Here is a 19,473-nt window from a genome sequence, read left to right as displayed (position 1 = left end):
TTCTTCTGAGCCACTTGGGAGTTACTTGCAATGCGTACTATAACCTTTGTCCTTTGGCAGCACACCTCTGCAAAGTGGCCCATTTTGCTACATGCTGCAGACTCTATTTCTTGTTGGACGCAGGCAGTCATTGGCTAGGTAGGTCCAATTGTCACACAAATGGCTCTGTAGCCTGTGTTGACCCTGTGCTAATCTGCTCAAAGTGGCATCCCATTCTCTGCAATAGGTGGCTGTTTCCCCCTCTGACTTGTGTGCTTTTCTGAGGGATAAGGCTTGTATTTCAGGCATTTTATCTTCTTGCGAAAGACCCTTCCAAAGACCTGGAAACCTACAGGACTTAATACATGGAGATTTCCTTTTCCTGTATGGAGTTTCCTGAATTGTCTTGTTGTTGGTGTATATTAGTAAATGTCTCTGACCGTGTCATCAACCTTCTCCTCATAATTGCAAATGAATGCCAATTGCCTCAGTTTGATTACATAATTATCCATTTGTTCATGTGTTGCCTGCAGATGCAAATTAAACTGAATATTTTGATTTTGTGTAGCCCTGTGTTCTCCTTGTTGACAAAGCACTTTTCAAGATCTTTCAAGCCTGCAAGTACCCAATATCGTCATTAAGTGCACCCACAGGATGGACCTCTTTTCAGGCATGTGAATTTGCGTTGACCATTCACTCTTAGGGCATTCAGAACTTGGCGTGGGGGCAAAGGCTGTACCTCCTAGAGAGTCAATGTATTTGTCAAGTAATGGGAGCCACTCATTTCACGGTATGGTAGGCTTGCTAGGAATTTGGAAGAACGTCAGCAGTGGGGTGTCGCCTTGCATCGTGGTGGAGTTGGGTCGGGTGCATGCATGCATTCACCCAAAGATGATCGGCCAACTAACCAAGATACTAGTAATTTATAGTGATATGTAAGATAGGTACCATGCGTCAGTATGTGGTGGTCCAAATGTTGGGACATTGCAGTGGCGAAAGAAATAACTGCCTTCCGCCTGGGAAACAGGAGCAAGTTCTTCGACACCTGGGCACCCATTTTTGGACTACGCACAGCAGTTTCCAGGAGTGGTGAGGAAACCACTGTCCCTCCGCTGGCTGACCAAATATGATTAGTGAAGCCTGAACTCTGGTCGGAGACCCCTATTGAAAACACCCCAGGCTAGTGACACTGAGACAGAAGTAATGGTGTTCAACGTACACATTCCGAAGCACACCAGCCCCCGGCGCTGATTGGTCCGGACCCTTTGTGGACATCGACGGTCCAAATAAGGATCCCCTCCCAGACTGGCCCCCTGGTCCCTGTCCCCTCTGTCCCCACTCGGTTTTGTATTTGGTTTGTTTTTGTTTTATCTCTGCATTTGTGTTTCGATGATCGAATTGATGCTCTTGAGATGCCTGTTTATTGACAAAATCAAATAAAAAGATCTGTTGAAAAAAAAAAGATAGGTCCTATGCAAGTAAGAGGCCCAGGGACAGGCTGGTGGCACTGGACATAGCAGCGCGCTCCTCCATCGCTCTGTCAATGAGTCTTCTTCACCCGCATGCTCCTTTCTTTCATGGCCCGCCCTGCAGCGTTCTGAGTGAATATTGAATAAAGTCTCCTCCCAGGTGGCCAGGGGAAGGCAGTTGCTTCCTGATGCAAAACCTGGGGGTGGTATTAGCCGGGTGGATCACCTGGGAGGGGAAGGCCCCCAAGGGAACAGGACGGGTCTGCTAGGAGAGACGCAGTGCTCATCACCTTTGAAGAATGAGATTGCCATGATGCCAGAATACCTAATGGCTTGTTGTCAGAGTTAGACGTCCTTTTCTAAAGTTACCCAAAATGTTGATAATGAAAGCCATCAAAGTCAGTGTAATAATCAGAGCATCAATGCTCTCCCTTCTGAGGTATATAATCTTTCCTTTGATTTAAACTGTGAAAACACAAAACAACCAGTTAAAGCTTTAAAACCCTAATCTAGAGGTATGGTTTACAAACAGTGTAAGTTAAGTAAAACTACAACTGAAATATTTGTAGAATACACAGTGCATTATAGGAAATATATGCAGGTGTGAGGCAGAACACATGACAACTGATTGTTAGTATAGGCTGTTATGTGGTTGCTGATGTCTTTTGCCCCGAAGAAAACACTGAAGTAGAGTGTGAATAGTGTACATGGCCAGAGGAAAGGCATTTAGGCGACAAGTCCAGACCGATGTCTGTGTAATAAGAAAAGTGAATTAATTGTTAGAAGTACTGTTAGTCATGAGTGTAATATCTCTGTTTTGAGCTTTTATGAGTCACTTTTACTAACCCCATAACTCATTTCCGTGATAAATAGTCCACCGAGAGTGGACTGGAGACTGTTATTTGGTGCTATTGAGTTTTTTAAAACATTGTACATAATAAAAACATACATTTTTTGCACATTAAACCATTGAGCACAGAAATGTACCTGCAGGTAGAATATGTTCTGCATAGAGTATGACTGAGCTAGAGAGATGATGATAGATGTTGGTTGGAGTCACGATAAACACATGTGTCTCACACAGGTGATCTTTCTTCTAGATTTTTATCCCGGTAGAGGGAGACACTAGTTCGGGCCCCACCTTTTTTTAGGTTGGCGAGCATCAGGACACGAGAGGAGTAACAAGGACTCCTGCTCGGGAAGGCGGCGAGTCACAGGACCGGAGCTCTCAGAAGCTCATAAACCGAAGAGAAAAGCAGAAGCGACAGTGGAAGCGAGAGACACAGACATGCAGGGAAAACACGGTGAGTAATCCACTGACAAGTGACACCGGGGCACTCAATTGTAAACCACTAACCGTTTGCAATTCCTTTAAACACCAAACTAATGAAAATAAGTGTTTTTGGCCTAACGATTATATGAAAATCAAACGAAAGGAGAAAGCATTTAACTATCAATACCCAAATAAAAGAAGAACACTATTTGAGTTTGAGAAAGGCTGTGATTGCCCAAGAACAATGGGGCAATATTAAAACCCCAGTATAACCACCATTGGCAAAGCAAAGCAAAGCAAGGGAAATATCAAATCAGAACTGTAACCAGCATTGCCAAAGTACAGAGGGGGCAATCTATAAGATAGATCTAGATAACAACCCTTGAATGTGCTTACAGTGTTATTATATTTTATTGTATTATAGATATTTGACTTGCATCTGATGAAGGGAGTGTTTTCCCAAAACGTGTTGTGCAGCTTTAATTTGAATCTAAAGGAAGAACCTTCTCACTACCATCATTGTTTACATTTATTTCCAAGATTTCTATCATGTACTTTGTGTTTGAATGTATAAATCTACATGTATTTGAATTACTTTCAGCTGTTCTTTCCAGCGAAAGGGTGTGCAGGGGATGGGAATGCCCGATATTTCGGACACCATCTGTTCCTTTAATATCAAATCAGAACTGTAACCAACATTGCCAAAGTACAGAGGGGGCAATCTATAAAATGGATACAAACCAGCATTGCCTAAGCCAAAAAACGGTAATTGGAATAAAGGGGAAGACAGTTTTGTTGGAGAGAGAAACTTGAATAAAAGACATTATCAACAGTTCCCTGGAGTGATAGTGAAAACTGAAAAATGGCACGAAAGTGGCCCTCCTTGTGAAGAGTGTAAAGGGGAGAGGGACCTGCAGTACATGTGGGCTATTGTGCAGTGGAACAAACAGCATCAATGGGTGTTGCATCCTTACGAAAGAAGTTGTGAATCTTATTGTTGGTGAAAGTTAAAAGACTTTACTGATGTTTTGAAGTAAACCACAACACAGAGTACTTATAGTAGTTTTAGGAGATCTACCTGGCAGGAGAGTACACCAGGAAAGGGATTGTTAGTGGTAGTCCTGGCAGGTTAGTGAACCAGGAAGAAGATATTGAAGTAATCCATTGTGGTGAAAAGGTTCTGGTTGAAAGAAACAGGCAACACCACCAATATGTTTGATGAACTGTGGTAAAACTATCCTGACTAAAACATTGCTATATATAAAGAAGAAGGGGCACACATTAATGCCACAGATATGTATATGGATATTTCTTTCAACCTACACTACCTGACTCACATGGGCTATCATGTTAAAAAGCTTTTTGGGGTTAGAGTGGTTATGTGTGGGCTCTGTGGTTAACTGGGCTAACACATTATCCTAAAATATTCAAATTGTTGGTGAATATATTCCATTTGCTTCTGCCTCAATTCTCGCAGTTGGTTTTGTACAGCGTACGCTAGCATTTAAATACAAAGAAATGCTTTAGGTTTGCACAGTAGTTATCACAGCACATCATAGTAGTTATCACAGCACATCCATCATTTAAATGTAGCCACTTCCTACCAGCAATTTCCTTCTCTTTCTGGGACAAGTTCTGATCCATCTGAAGAATGGACATCCCTGTAGATTGCTGTGTCTGTATAAACTCCTGAAGAGCTTCTTCTGCCTAGGGAAAGAACATAACATTTATGTCATGATAGACGAGTGCAGTGTAGAGAGTGCATCACCACGCATTATTAGATGGGGAGGCTTAAGTTACCTTAAAGAAGCTCTAGGAATCATAATCTCTCTTAATTTATGAATGTACAGGTACCCCTCCACGCAATGCTGGCCAATGCTTCTCAAAGTTTGGCCAAAGCTCTGCGTAGCCTGCACCACGAATTTGTGAACCACTATCAGACATACTACCTTTTTTGTTATTCTTTAACTTTATTGAAACCATGTAGTTAAAACAAAATCAAGTCCCAAAAATGTTTGACCATATAAGGTACATTGCAAAAAAACATATCCTTTAAAGTAATCGTTGTATTGCAAGTCCTCACAAGGAACCTGAGAGTAGACTAATACAGGCATCAAAGATTTAACAGCTTCATAGCAAACCAGCTTTAGGTAAGCCGTTTCGATGAATATTGGATTATGCCCACACACTGCATTATTAACATTGTAGCACCATAGAATGGCTTACTTGCAGGTTCTGAGTCCACTCCTCATAAATTAAGTGTTTTCTTCAAGATGTTAACTCTGGGCACATTACCAATCTTTAACATATTCACATTCATGCAATCGGGGCATTCCTTCTATCTCGAGCTGCCTATACCTGTCCAGTCATTTATTTGGCTAAAGCGGAATGTTTTTTTGCAGTAATCGCTGGGGTTGTTGTTTCAGTTGTGTGAGAAACCAAAGGATGTCTCGCCTTCTAGTCCCCGGGGATCTCTCTCTCAAGTGGCCAGGGCACAGATATCACCTTTGGATTCATACCCTGGGGGTGGACCAGTGCGGGAGGATCACCTGGGCGAGGGGTCTTCGGGGAGTGGGGGTGAGACAGCCAATGGTGAGATGCAGTATTCCCCTATTTCCCTTACCCATGACCCATCCTATTGTATAGGATCCTACAATGTCCCAACCCCCCGTTTTCCATGCAAACACTGGGCAGAGGAAGAGGGCGACTGAGAGTAAAGAGGCTAACCCTTACACATTACATTGGACATGTCCCACTAATCAGGTCAGGGGAACTCAGGCACTTGACTTTAACTACATACATCGGACATACATTAGCTCTCCCCACACGGATGAAAGGTGGAACATGGAGTCATACTCTAAGCAAGGTCGAACACGAGAAGGAGCAGAACCTGCGGGGAGAAGGCGCACCTACTGGAGCAGAGCGACTGGCAGAGGAAAGAGCAAAGGGCAGTGAGACCCAGGAGAATCACGGCAAGAGGTTGTTGCCACCCAAGAACCATGGAAGATACTTGGAGAAGGCCAAATCCCAGACATGAAGACTGTATTGTGTTTCGGAAGCGCCAGTGACCCTCCCGGGTGAACTACAGAGTTGGGGAGGGAGGCCAAGCCTGTGGTATTAACCTTCACTCGCAAACTGAAACAGAAAAGACAAGAAAGGCATGCACACAGCCAGTGCGTTGGCGAGCGACATGAAAGGCCAATGTGTGTTTAGAAGAGATTAAAAGTGCAACAATATATCTCTGATTGAAGGCTGCACGCGTGTGACCGAGACGAGAAGGAATGCAGGCCTGTGAATTTTTAATTGCTGATAAACTGTGAAAGACCTGAATTACAGATTAGCAGAGTGGTCTGGCAAAAGGAGGTAGCCCATTTGAAAGTCTCAGCGAAAGGTGAATTGTTTGTTACAAAGTGACAAGGTGAATGAACTCTGAAATGCGTAGTGATTAAGAGTAATCCTGACAAAATGGGAAGTGATAAAGAGAAGGTTGAACTTTTGTGCTTATGACACTGAACTACCCAGACCAAGTACCAGTGGGGAAAACATACAAGAGTCTGATCAAAAGGGAATATCAAAGTGGTCCTTCGGTGGTCTACAGCAAAAGCCTTGCACATTCTAAAGTCTTTGACATCAGAAAAAGTGTGATAAATTAGGGGAAGGGAACCCTTAAAGAATGTGAATTGAGCTTGGAGAAGGGAATCCCTGCAAGTGGTACGAATCAGGAAAAGGTTCGAGCCCGAACGAGGGAGATTGAAAGTGTGATAAGTTAGGGGAAGGGAACCCATAAAAGAATGTGAATTACGCTTGTGGACGGGAACCCCTGCAAGTGTTGTGAATCGAAAGGTCTGAGCCCGATCGTGGGAGACCTATGTGAACTTTCTGCTGAACTGCGAACCTTTTTGTTGAATGGTGAAAGAACTGGTGAAAGTTAGAAGAAATGATATAACGTGAAAGGCCAAGTGGGCCTCGATCCACGTTTTTGGAAGTGCCTTTGTTTTGAGAACCTGAGCCAGTGTGTATTGTCCTGTTTACAGAGACCGCCTTACTCTGTGCTGTCCAATGTGGGAAGGAGAGCTGAGTCAGTCACATTGATTCTTTATGATATGACACTGATTTTCCTTTGCATACATATTCCCCTTTACACACTTTTTGTATAAGAGATAGGGCAGGCATTAGGTTTTGTTAGTATAGGCCATCTTTGATTTGACAGAGACTGACTAGGACTGTTTTTGTTATTATTTTGATGGCAGAGACTACTCCCATTTTAGCTATAGGGCAAAGTAGTTTTTCCAAACCCTTCGAATTGAATAAAGGTTATTAAATTGAATATATTGTGTCAGTGTCATACTTGTGATACTATGCCTCCCGTGCAGTTGAAACTTTGCCGCTGCATTGCTACTGTAAAGCATTTGCATATATTTATTCTAGTTTTCAAGGTGTGCAAAGGATGTGCATCTGTAAGGTTGATATCAATGCAATCTTGAATCTATCTCAATGTGTTATTTTTGTTTTAACCAATTCTAGCTATTAAGTCATGAATCAAAATAATTCAGGTTCTCTAACAAGATTACTTCTGTATTCAACATTAGACCTAAAACTTATTTCAGTAAATCATTAAGACATATCAAAAGACTACGCTTGTGTGTGTAGCATTGTTGTTTCTTTTAAAGTTTTTTTAATCCCATTATGTCTGATTACTGAGTTATCATTGGCCATAGTTCTTCTGTCATACATGCTGAATCCATTACACCTGATGTTAAAACTAGAATTATATATATACATAGATACATGCAATTCTCTATGGATGCCTGAGCATAGAGAGATGGGTATGGGCACTGCCATTCTTACCCTGAGAGCCAGCCACTACTGTTCTAAAATGTGTGAGGATCCCAAACCCAGCAAAGCTTTACTCATAAGGGAGACATGCCATCCTATTACCTCTGGAAAAGAGAAGCAGGACAACAGAAGTTCACAGCCATTTTATCCTCGAATACAAATCCTGAGGGTGCCCAAATTAGTTTGTCTGTTGTTCAAGTTTATAATTGTGAAAATTAAAATGAGCACCAAACCTGTTCTGAATTATGTTCTGAGTGAATCACACATACAACCCTTTTATCACAGATATATTTGTCAAATATAAAGATCAATGGTCTTTCTTTTAGTCCCAAAATGCTGACATAAAACATCCAGGATAACTCATTGGTGCTGTTTGTCCCTTTCTGATGGTGGCATTTCAAAGTAGTACAATCGGAGTGTAACAGACTGTCAATCTTGGAAGACGCATGTGCCATTTGTGTGTGGCAGTCAGTATTTCTTTCAATGACCATATATTTTCCTGACTATTGTTTTTGCAATCCTACCATAAATGAGGATTTGTCAGTCGGCTGTTCTACTAGAACATACCTTGTAAAGAGAGGGTACTGCCAAATCTGTTTGGGGAATGTGTGGGTAAAATGTCACTGCAAGAGTGCTGGTGTTTCAAAGGCTCTGTTAACGCTGGTGGTTACCCTTAAAGGGAGAGGGACATATTCTTGTTCCCTTTGACAAGCCCATGCCAACTGACTTGGTCTTCCCCACACTGCCCCTGTGCCCAGTATCATGAAGCAGGTGGTGCATCCTGGTCCCCATGGCTACACCGCAGTTTATCTCAAGTGCCAGGCCATAGACTTTGTCACACAAATCAATTCACAAAAGAAAATGATTTTGATTTATTTATGGTACCACAGATTTATCATACTATCATAAATATGAAATGTGTAACATGGATGCCACCAAACAGATTCAAAATTACATTCATAATAAAATCAATGACTCGTAACAAGGCAGGATTATTAACTCTTGATGGGAAACAGTTTCAAACAGTGAGATGTTCACCACAAAGGCCCATAATTAGTGGCATAGAATCCTTAGTTGAACCTACAATCCAGTATATAGGCACAGCACTGAATCTTTTGGCACTAACACAAAATCATATATATATGGGACTCATTATATATATTGAATATCTTACAGAAGACTGAGTGGAAACTAAATCATCTTTTGGCCATGTTAAATATATTTTCTCATTATACTTCAATTCCACATGATTTAGCTCTTGAAGTTGTTAGGCCCTTTACATCAGATGAATCTACTTAGTTATTATGACCAAACAAAATACTCAGGCTTACACTTGAAAATTAGATCTTCACATTTGAAAATATGATTTACAGACAATGTTGTGTTGTTGCAATGGGTGCAGAAAAATGCACACTCCTTGGTAAATGTATTCATGTCCAAGTAGGACATGAATGTAAGTAAACTCCACTGAACTATTTGGAGCATGTTAGTCTACAGTCCTACTTTAGAGAGAATATTTTATTATTTTGGATGATACTATTCAGCAATTAAAAAACTAAGCAAAATGTCTTAATGAAAGTCAGTTTTCGAACTGACTAACGTCAATATGCCGCTATGTCCAAATAGCCTTTTACGATTTGGAATTGTACACCAAGGATAACTGCATACAAAGTCTGTTATTTAGGAACCATTAACAACAAGAATTTGTCGACGTCTTCAGGGTTTTATAAAACACTGCAGCTACAATTGTGACGAACATCCCAACTCATGCACACATTTTGCCTATACTTAGAACAGTGAGTTCCGGTATCCCCTTCCCTGCAACACCTTTACCCGATCCTACCAAGTAGGATATTTAGGAACTCCAACACACCCCTTTTACAACACAAACACTTTCTCACAGACAGCCTGCTATGAGAGAGAAAACAGAATAAAAACTGAGCCGTATACCTGACGTGTCTCAATACAATGGTCAGGCGAGGTCAGGCAATTACTGACCATCAGACACACCTGACTTCCATTACACTTCCCCTCACGGATACAAGGTGGAGCAGAAGAGCACACTCTGAGAGAGGCAAAGTACATGATCAAACAGCAGTTCCAAGATGGCAGGGAGGCACTCAAAAATAAAATCTAACCGTGGCTCAAAGAGTGGGCCGTAATTGTCTTAGAACTCAAGACCGGAGAGTCCTTCGGAGGATACAGATTGATAATTGGTGCTCCCTTTATAACACAGATTGTATTGTTATTTGATGTGGACTAAGTAGTTTACCCCTGTTCCTGTACAATATCATAAACCTGAAGAATTATTGTGAACTGATTTTTCCCATGATTATGTACACCTTGGTACCTTTTCCTTTGCTGATGTTTTTCATATGCTTGATTATTTTATGTAATTCTATGTTATGTTTTTATATTTCTGTTTTCTCTGTTTTTGTCAGAGCGCTGAGGCCTCTGGGCACGCTGCACTATGTAAGAAATAAACTAAACAAAACAAAACAAGAGGCGAAAGACGGCGAAACAGAAGGGGATTGCAAGGAGAGAAGTTCCCAGGACCTTTTCGACAAAGAACCATTGTTTTCATGAGCCCTCGAAATTGGAAAGCATAAGACCAGGAATACAGGCTGAACAATCCTGCATTGTGTGTTGGAGGTACTCGGGGCCCTCCTCCGTCAATAATCAAGGCGGAGAGCATCGCCAGCAGCTGTGGTACTGTCCTTGGCTCCAACAACAAAGCAGCATCAGTGAAATCAACACAGCCGGCGAGTTGGGGAGACCGATATAAGACCGGTCTGTCTTGAAGCCAAGGTTGCAAGCAGCAAAATTGTATGGCGAGAGCTGGTACGAATGTTGTTTGAAACGCGTGTGATAACCAACACAAGTAAAGTTGAACTACAGATGAGTGATTGAAATTTGAAACCAAGATACAAGACCTTTCATCTAGTGGTTCGGCACCGTGTGTGTGCTCAGTCGAAGGTCTCTGTAAGGTATTTAGCTGAGGGTTGACAAAAGTGAAAGAGTGGCAAAGAATTATGAATCAAAGTGGTCCTGCGATGGGTCAAGCAAAATCCACCGCACAATCGAAAGTCTTCTATGTTGATACAGTAAAGAAAGTTTATGGTAAATTAGACAAAGTTTGTCCGAGTCCGTCTAAGGGAGATCATTTGAAAGCTTTGGGATAAAGCAAGTTTGTGGTAAAGCAGATAAAATTGGTCCGAGCCCAGCGGAGGGAGATTGATTGAAGATTTTGTGTCAAAGTGGATCGGAGCCCGGCATAGAGGGATCCGGGGTGAACAGTGAATCGCCTGAGAAATTGGATACGTGAAAATCCTGAGAACATTTTGTTAAAGTGGATCTGAGCCCGGCAGAGGGGGATCCAAGGTGAATAGTAAATCAACTAAGAAAATTGTATATATGTGAAATACAAAAAGCAAAGGAACTTTATTTTTTGCAAACGGGCACTCTGAAAGTAGAGACTTTGAATGGCAAAGAGACTTTGGCACAGAAGGCCATGATGTTGAAGTTTTGAACTGCACCCTCGTGCTAGAGAAGCCAGAGACTGTGCTAAGCTCGAGTGTGCCGCCCTGTCCCGTGCTGAAAACGTGGGAAAGAGAAGCCTACGGCTTGAATATCCTGACATATGATTTCTTGAACACTTTTCTTTTGCATAACATTGTTTCCCACACTATTTGTATTTAGAGGTAAGGATTGGAAATAGATATATTAGTAAAGGCCCTTTTATTTTGACAAGACACCACTAGGACTGCTTTATTATTATTTGATGGTGGTAGCTTGCTCCCATCTTTAGATTTAGGTTTAGATAGGTGTTTTTCAAACCCAATTGAAGTTCAATAAACACCCTTGAACTGTGGTCACTTTTGTCTGTCTTACTGTTGATACCATGCCTTCCTTACAGTAGTAAAACATGCTTCGTGATCCAACAAAGAAAGAATTGTAGAACACACGTGGCACATCAGACAAAAAGATCTAAAATATCCATTGGCCAATCCTTGGCAGTAAGAACAAAAGAATAATTTCAGCATCAAGATCATCCACGTAAAGATATACCACCACTGCCTGGAAATGGAAACAGAGAACTGAAATTGTGCCAGTGGCGGTAAAGTGAATTTTTTTCCATTGACTCAATATTATGGCGAGTTCCCAGTTCCCATGTCCAGGTCTCCACTTAAGGTCCTTCGAGATGCAGAAAGCCTGCAATGCTACTTGGCAGGTTTTTGTGGAACTGCCTGGATCCAAGCATCTGAATTCCAGATTTGCTGACTTATTCTGATCCAAGGACCCACTGCAAATGTACATGAATTGTAATCCCATGATAAAAATAATAAAAACAACTCTGGACCATTCCCCACATAAAGGCATCCGTCCCTACCATAGAAACAGCCAAAACAGATTCTAAAATGGTCACCATGTTCTATATGGCTTTAGGCCTGCCTCCTTTACACAGTGTGACTGTGAGCACATGTCCCAATTAGGTAACAGACTAGCCCCTGCAATCAATGTGCTCAAACCACCTGCACAGGGACTGAGAGTCCGCCTATACCAAGATGGCCAGTCCATGGAAGAGAAGCAAGGAGGAAGCAGGAGGTTCCTGGGAGATCCCAAGCAGGGAAGTCCAATGGGGGAGCCTTTGCAACAGTTACTAGTTTGGGGTGAAGTGAGAGAAGCGTGCAGAAAGTTGGAGCTTTAGAGGGAACTTATGGAGGTTTGAGGAGGGACAAACTTACGTGAGGGAGGGATCTGATCTGGTTGGAAAGAAGGTTGTTGAATTAGAAAAGTAAGGAAATTAAGGATATAAAGTGAAATTTATTTAGAGATAGATTACAGTTGGAAGAAAGTCACAGACTGAAGATCCTTAAGTAAAGGCTTACATGCTTTTGACGAGTGAGAAAGTTTAAAACAGAATAATAGATCTTGTCTGGAAGGAAGATACTGAGTTGGAACAGAAGCGGGAGGGGTTAGTCAGGGATAGAAGAAGAGGTTTGTTTGGAGCAGCAACAGAGGGATACCATTTGTGACAGACAGGGGTATCATCTGGAAAGAGGAAGAGAGGATGGTAATACAGGAGGGAGATAATATCAAGGGAACATCACAGTTTTTGCAAAGAGAAGGAGGAAGGTAACAGCTCAGAGAGGGAGAACAGTGACATTGATTAAGAGGGGATGAACGCAGAACTAGAGCTGAGATATACAAGGGAGAGAGTAGGGGAGAAACTAGATACAATGATATCATCTGGGAGGAGGAGAGACATATTGAAAGAGAAGAGGGTTGTTGTGAGGAGAGGGAAAAGGACGACAGGAAGTTGGAAGAGAGTTGGGAGTTGGAAGACAGATGCCTTCAGGGGAGGCACAGAAGAGTTGAAGGCTGAGGTAGGGGGAAAGGCTGCCTCAAAGAGAAGATACAAAAGGGGGGATTCTCTACCAAGACAGAGAAGGGAGGGTGGTCCAAGAAGATCATATTGAATCTGAGGAGAGTCGAAAGGTGGGTGGAGAAACAAGATGGCATGACTACACCGGGGACAGGAAGGATGGCACAAGAGTGGACAGGGCAAGACAAGGGCATGGGTCAAACCATGTGAGAAGCAGGGGATGAAAGTCGAGAGTAGGGGCACACTTCTCCACAAAACCCCACCATGGTGTAATAAATCTTAGAGGGGCCAACCTACGACTGAGCTGATGGTCCGCTAGAGAACTTCCTCAACACAACTGCCTTGGAAACATCTAGCTGTCTGAGAGCTGAGGGTCCGTGGCTGGAAAAGGTTTGCCACCTGAACTAGGGGCCGGAGGACAGGGCAACACCCACTAGTCTGAACAAGGAAGGAGATACAACATCATCCTCAAATAGTGAACATGTTTGTGTTAAAACCTTTGCAGCTGCCTCCATATCTTATAGTTGGAGCTAAAGGAATTTTTTGAACACTTTGTTTTACACACCCTACTTGGCTTGACTTATTTGAACTGTTTGCAGATCTTTGTTGAGACTGGCTATTGCTTTGCGGAACCCCTTTGTTGCAAAATCCTATTTTGTTGAAAGAATAACGCCTTCTTCCACTTCGCATCCTAGCACCCAAAGAGCCCTGCAGCATGACACCTGGAGACTCTACCATCCTGACACTAACGGAAACACACAATTCCTGACATTTTCTTTATTGACCTTTATCAATATTGTGACACTATTTTCTTCAGTTTGCACATTGAAGGGGTAATAAAATGTCTTGAAATCTTAAATTGGTATCTGAGACTCTTCTGAGAACACTGGGTAAAGTGACACCCATACACTTACTACAGCCATTTTATATTATCCAAAGGTCTCAATACAGTCAAGAGATGGCAATTTTCTTCAAGGACACTTGAGAAATCCTTTTGATTATGGTCAGTAAGGATTAAAGCCAAGCCAGCAAAACAATTGTCAAGCTAATGTGTATATTTCCAAATCCAATTGATTCTGTAATATCCCCTGTACCCATCAGGGCTCAACTGGCATCTATTACTGTAATGAGCTCATTCTCATCCTTTGATTGGACTTGATGTAATCAGAATCAAGGCACAAAATGTTTAGATCAGTTGCATATATACATACATCTATACATTATATCCCACATGATATAAAGCTTTCAAAAATAAGGGCACGCCAATTTCTTGTATTTATAAATGAATACGAATTAGGTATGAATGATTTGGGTGCATATGAGCAATATCCATGTATCACAAAATACTTCTGAATCAATTGAAGCAGGGGGCACAAATTCAAGTGGCAAGCTACTAGCCAGCCATAAAAAAGTCACTCACCACCTCAATGCTATACATACAAACAGCTCATCATTTCTTACTCTCCAAGAGACAACTATCACTAGCCAATGGCTACCGTCGAGTGCACATTTTGCACCCTTATTGAAGAAACCTAGATTCTCAATATATATTTTCTACCACTTTGAGTGTAATTGGTTGTAACAGCGCTGTGATGCCCAAGGGTTTTGTGCGCTTCATAAATGTAAAATGAATAAATAAAATAAATATAATGTTCACATAGTTGACTAAATCTTGTGATTGACATCAAAATACAAAACACTCAAAAAGAATCGAACAATAGGTAGATAATCTATCTCTATATACACAACACTTAGGTATGTTTACGTATTCAGCTGATGCAATTTCTCAGTGTTAGGTTGCCCTCTGTTGTCCAAATGGCAAAGTGCACCCACTTCAACAACAGCTATCATTTCATCATACAGATGCAGTTCCTCAGTGTTAGGTTGCCCTCTGCTGTCTGAATGGCAAAGTGCACCCACTTCAACAACAGCTACCATTTCTACTAAAAGAATGAGCACAGTTCTATGCGGTTACCTTTGCCTTCCACTATGTCAAACATTCGGAAGTTATTTCTTTCCACCCCCACTTCTGTTCACATAGGGCATGGTGGTTCCAGTGTCAATGAACAGTTAATCACTGGCTCAATGTTTCAGTCTCTAAAGAGCGAAACGCTGTAGGACGAATGCCTCCTCATGAGCTAAAACTGAAAGTAGTTGCTGTAATTATGCCACTACGCAATCTTATGCCATCGCAGGGACTCTGCAATGGGACAAGGTTGACAATTACGCGTCTACAAAGACACATCATAGAGGCCCATGTGATTGATGGAACTTAGATACTGTTCTTGTACCGCGCATACCTCTCATTCCATCTGATACATTTAGACTTTTCAATGACCATTAATAAGTCACAGGGACCTACGCCCCCTTCAAGGAAGCGATCAGTAGTAATTCCGATATTTGAGAAGGCGGACAGAAGTGACCCTATGAATTACCGACTGATATTGACCTTTAAGATATACTCGAATGGCGTAGGTTATGCCGGGAACAGCTACTTATATAACATTTAGTAACGCCAGCATGGTATCAAAGTTATTGTTTTTAAGACTCATTGAACTTTCTCTGCCAATATTTGCAGGAACTATACCAGTCAAAAAATCTCTGCTCACGTTGGAACAACACAATTCCAGTAAAATATATGACTTCATTACGATCTTCTAAACATGTGTTGTTTGTAGTAAAGATAGCGTCTGACTTCTCTCACATTCCACACCACAGAAAGTGAAAAAAGAAGAGTGGAGCACCACATATTGGGAACTACCATTTATAGGTCCTGGAAAATGCGGTTAACCTACTAGTGTATTCCATTATTTATTTTTTTAATTTAGATTTGTCAGGCAACTGTTTTCTAACATACTGGAAGGCATGCTGAACCGAAGAATTGAACCAGCATAATGAGAATTTGACAGCGGTCTACTTTCAGAATGTACAGATCAGTACAAGGTAACCAATGTAATCTAGTTCATTGAAGGGATAATCATCTATTGGTTACCAAGAGTAATCAATTGGCTATAGGTATCTGTACATTGAGTTTTAACATTTCATTCTGCTAATTCAGCATTCAAATGGATCCACTCTTCTGAATCCACAAGATTATCCTACAAGTACCAACCAAGTCTCTTATCTTAAAAATATTTGAGGTCTTTAAGTAACAACATCTATATTGCTTATGCAATAAATAGTGTAGTTGCTCATAATCATGGTTTCCTTTGTTAAACTTCTATGCTATAATCCGCTAAATTGATGAACACTTTCTTTTGAATGCATTTACTGGTTGCATACCAGACTAAATAAAAAATATACAAGATTAACAGATTTATATTTAAAAAAGTATCCTCAATATGTTTGTTTGGCAAATACTAGCTACTAAGTGAAGCATGAAAATCACGCATTGATTAGGGTTCTGTTTCACTGTTATTCCTGTATTAAAAATTAGACCTACAATTTATTTGAGTAAATAATCAAATTGTGTGAAATGTTTGCGCTTGTAAGAAAAGCATTCATGTTTCTTTTGAAGGTTTGTTTCAGTTTCATTTGTTACGTAGTTATCATTGTGCATATTTTGAATCCAAACAATTTTTATCACATATCAACCTAATACCTAATTAGTAACATTTGTGGATAGCAAGTAAATTGCAAGAACATTCATGAAATCTCAGTTTTACTGATTCTTATATATCGGCACATTAATTTGAGGAATATATCAATTTAACTAATCTATATTAGCACATGGAAATCGTTATTGACCTGTCAGCCACTAAGAATGTTCAGAGTGCAGTCAATACCTAATGGTATTGACTGCATTCTGAACATTCTAACTTCAAAAGCAAACAGGGAAGAAACAATACAATTTCTAGGCAAGACACTTCCTCTCTAAGAATACTTTTTTTTTCACTGCAACATCTTATTTAGGACACGACCAAGAAAGTTAAAAGTGAAAACATGGGAAAATATGTTCACTTTCTTATCGAGAAACCATTTACTTTTACATGACCCCTAACACATGCTCATGTTAAACCCGCTCCAGCTTACAAGGTTTGCAATTTAAATGCTTAATGTATGAAGATAAGCTTGCTATTTAAATACTGCAAAACAAAACCACATTTAATTAACTCACTTTGTTTATTTACATTATCATTATTAAACACACTTTTTCTTTACTTCAGCACCACAGCTCCAGAACATGTATTGCCACTTCTATTATGTGCTAATAGCCTTCTAGACCAATGGAGGTGGTCATTATCTCCCAACTCCCCGTGACCCCTCTTCTCTGATTCCCCCACCACCCTTGCCGTTCCCACCTCCTAGACCTTTCCTAGCTCCCAGTGACTCACTCAGTTCTCACTGCACCTTTCTTACCCCTACTGGCCTCCTCCCCCCCCCGGTCCCCCACTGGCTGGTTACTCCAGGCGTTGTTATTGTCCGCTCTAACCTTCTGTACCTGCTTAGCATCCAGTGATCCTCCCTACCTGCTTCTTACCTTCTACTTTTTGACTCCCACACCAGTACTGCTTGGCCTGCCCCTTTTCCCTCCTACTAGCACCTGCTCTTTGCCCCACTTAGTCTGCTGCACCTCCTCTTCATCCACACCCTACTGCTTACCAGCGTACTCTCCACCCGCGACCCCCAAGTTCCCTTTCCCTTCTCCCCTCTTCCCCCCGAGCTTCTTCTCTAAACTCTCCCTTTCTCTCCTCAGCCTCCTTCGCTAGTTACGCCCACCATTCCTCTCGGTCCCGCTCCTTCTCCGCACCCCTCTGATATGCACGCTCCTCTTCTCCTCTTCCTCCTTATTCCCTGCTCTCTCTCTCCTCCTCTCACCCCTACGTCTTGCCCCTTCTCCTTTCCGTTTCCCTTTTCCTCATGACCACCCCCTCGCTCAACCTTTTCCCCCGTTCACGCCATCCCCCTTCTACCCTTCCTCATTGTCCCAACCTCATCTATCCCACTATGCTTGAACCCTCCAGCCTCATCAATATTGCCCACTGGAACGCAAGATCCCTCTGCAACAAGACTGCATCTGTTCTGGACATGTTTTTGAGACTCAACCTTCAATTTCTCTGTATTACAGAAACTTGGATTCCCCCTCACAGCTCTACTGTACGTGCTTCCCTTACCACCTCCTCCTACTCGTTCTCTCATGTCTCCTGCCCCTCTGGCCGCGGTGGTGGCATTGGTCTCCTCTACCACCCTAACTTTCACTCCTACTCCTCTCCAATGCCTCTTCCAGTCTTCCCTTCCTTCGAATATCTGTACAAATCCTTCACTTCCCCCCTCGCTATCTCTTTTTCAATCATCTACAGACCACCTGGCCCCCTCTCCTCCTCCTATGATGACCTTGATCACCTTCTTCCCCTCATCTCCCCTCCCCTCTCCCCTTACTGTACTCTGTGACTTCAACCTTCACCTCTCCTCTTCCCATCAACCATTCCACTTCTTTCCATTCTCGGCTCCTACCTTCTCACTCCTCTCCCTACTTCTCCTACTCACTCCTCGGGTTCCACTCTTGATCTTATCTTTATATCTTTCCTCCTCCCCAGTCTCTACCCTGCCTAACTATCTTTCTGACCATGCCTTACTGTCCTTCTCCCTCACTCCCCCTCTCCCTCCGTCTACTCCATCTTCCTCCCCCCTCCTCCTCTCGACGGGATCTCTGTAACTTTAGCCCCTCTCTTTTCCTCGACACCTGCTCTTCCTCACTCCCCCTTCTCTCTGATTTCTCCTCTCTCTCTCGGCTAATGAAGCTTTATCCTCTCTATCCTCCTCTATCTCCTCCAGCCTCAATCAACTTCACCCTCTCTCCTCTTTCTACCATACCTGCAACCCCTCTCAACTCTGGCTTTCCCCTCACCTACCGTCTATGCGCTGCCTCCTCCGTCGCCTTGAGTTACGTTGGCTCAAGTTCTGCTCGCCACTAATCAAGCCTCCTATTTCTCATACCACTTTCTCTATGATTCCTGCATTAGCTTAGCTAAGCGCTCTTACTACTCTAACCACCTCCAATCCCAATCCCCCCATCCACGTCGTATATTTTTAGAATAAGGTACTTCTCTCTGATCTGTGCACAGGGGGAGCTTTTTAGATTAGAGAGGGACACACTGCAGGTTATTCTATTACACTGCAATGTAATAAACGGACTCAGTCTTTTAAAAAAAAAATGTTTATATCATATTTTATTGGATTTTACAACCCAAAACTGCTGGTCTGAGCCGGGCCAGAATAAAACTACAACAACGATAACGTTCGATGGTATACGTGCTCATACAGATTGCATACATTGCATAACATTTCACATGATGAGGTCTCCGCTGCATTGTCAATGTCCCTTATCTCATGCTAACAAGGCTGCAAGGTTCGAGGGTTCATACAGTGTCTTCCCAGCGTTGCCAGATCCTATCTGCTTTTTCAGGGCATCCCCTGGATCTATATACTCTCCTTTCAATGGCTATGCAGATTTGTACATCTGTGATCCACTGGTTTACCTGTGGCGGTTGTGCTGCTCCCCAGAGCTGGGCTATATTTCTTTTGATTAT

At 42.0% G+C, this 19,473-nt stretch overlaps 1 protein-coding gene across 2 annotated transcripts in view; it reads right to left on the bottom strand.

Moving 5' to 3' along the window:
* LOC138491220 (guanylate-binding protein 1-like) overlaps positions 1 to 19,473 on the bottom strand; it is a 292,885-nt gene that overhangs the window by 122,459 nt on the left and 150,953 nt on the right. For both annotated transcript variants that reach the window (XM_069617609.1, XM_069617608.1), the window contains exon 9: positions 4,326 to 4,428. In XM_069617609.1, the coding sequence (XP_069473710.1) occupies positions 4,326 to 4,428 (103 nt within the window). The remainder of the gene's footprint in view (positions 1 to 4,325; positions 4,429 to 19,473) is intronic.

The sequence above is a fragment of the Ambystoma mexicanum genome, chromosome 10 (genome assembly GCF_040938575.1).
Source record: "Ambystoma mexicanum isolate Mex_15411 chromosome 10, UKY_AmexF1_1, whole genome shotgun sequence".
In the NCBI taxonomy this organism is placed as follows: Eukaryota; Metazoa; Chordata; class Amphibia; order Caudata; family Ambystomatidae; genus Ambystoma; species Ambystoma mexicanum.
The sequence above is the reverse complement of the archived record's forward strand: the minus strand, read 5'-3'. Positions and strand labels throughout refer to the sequence as shown.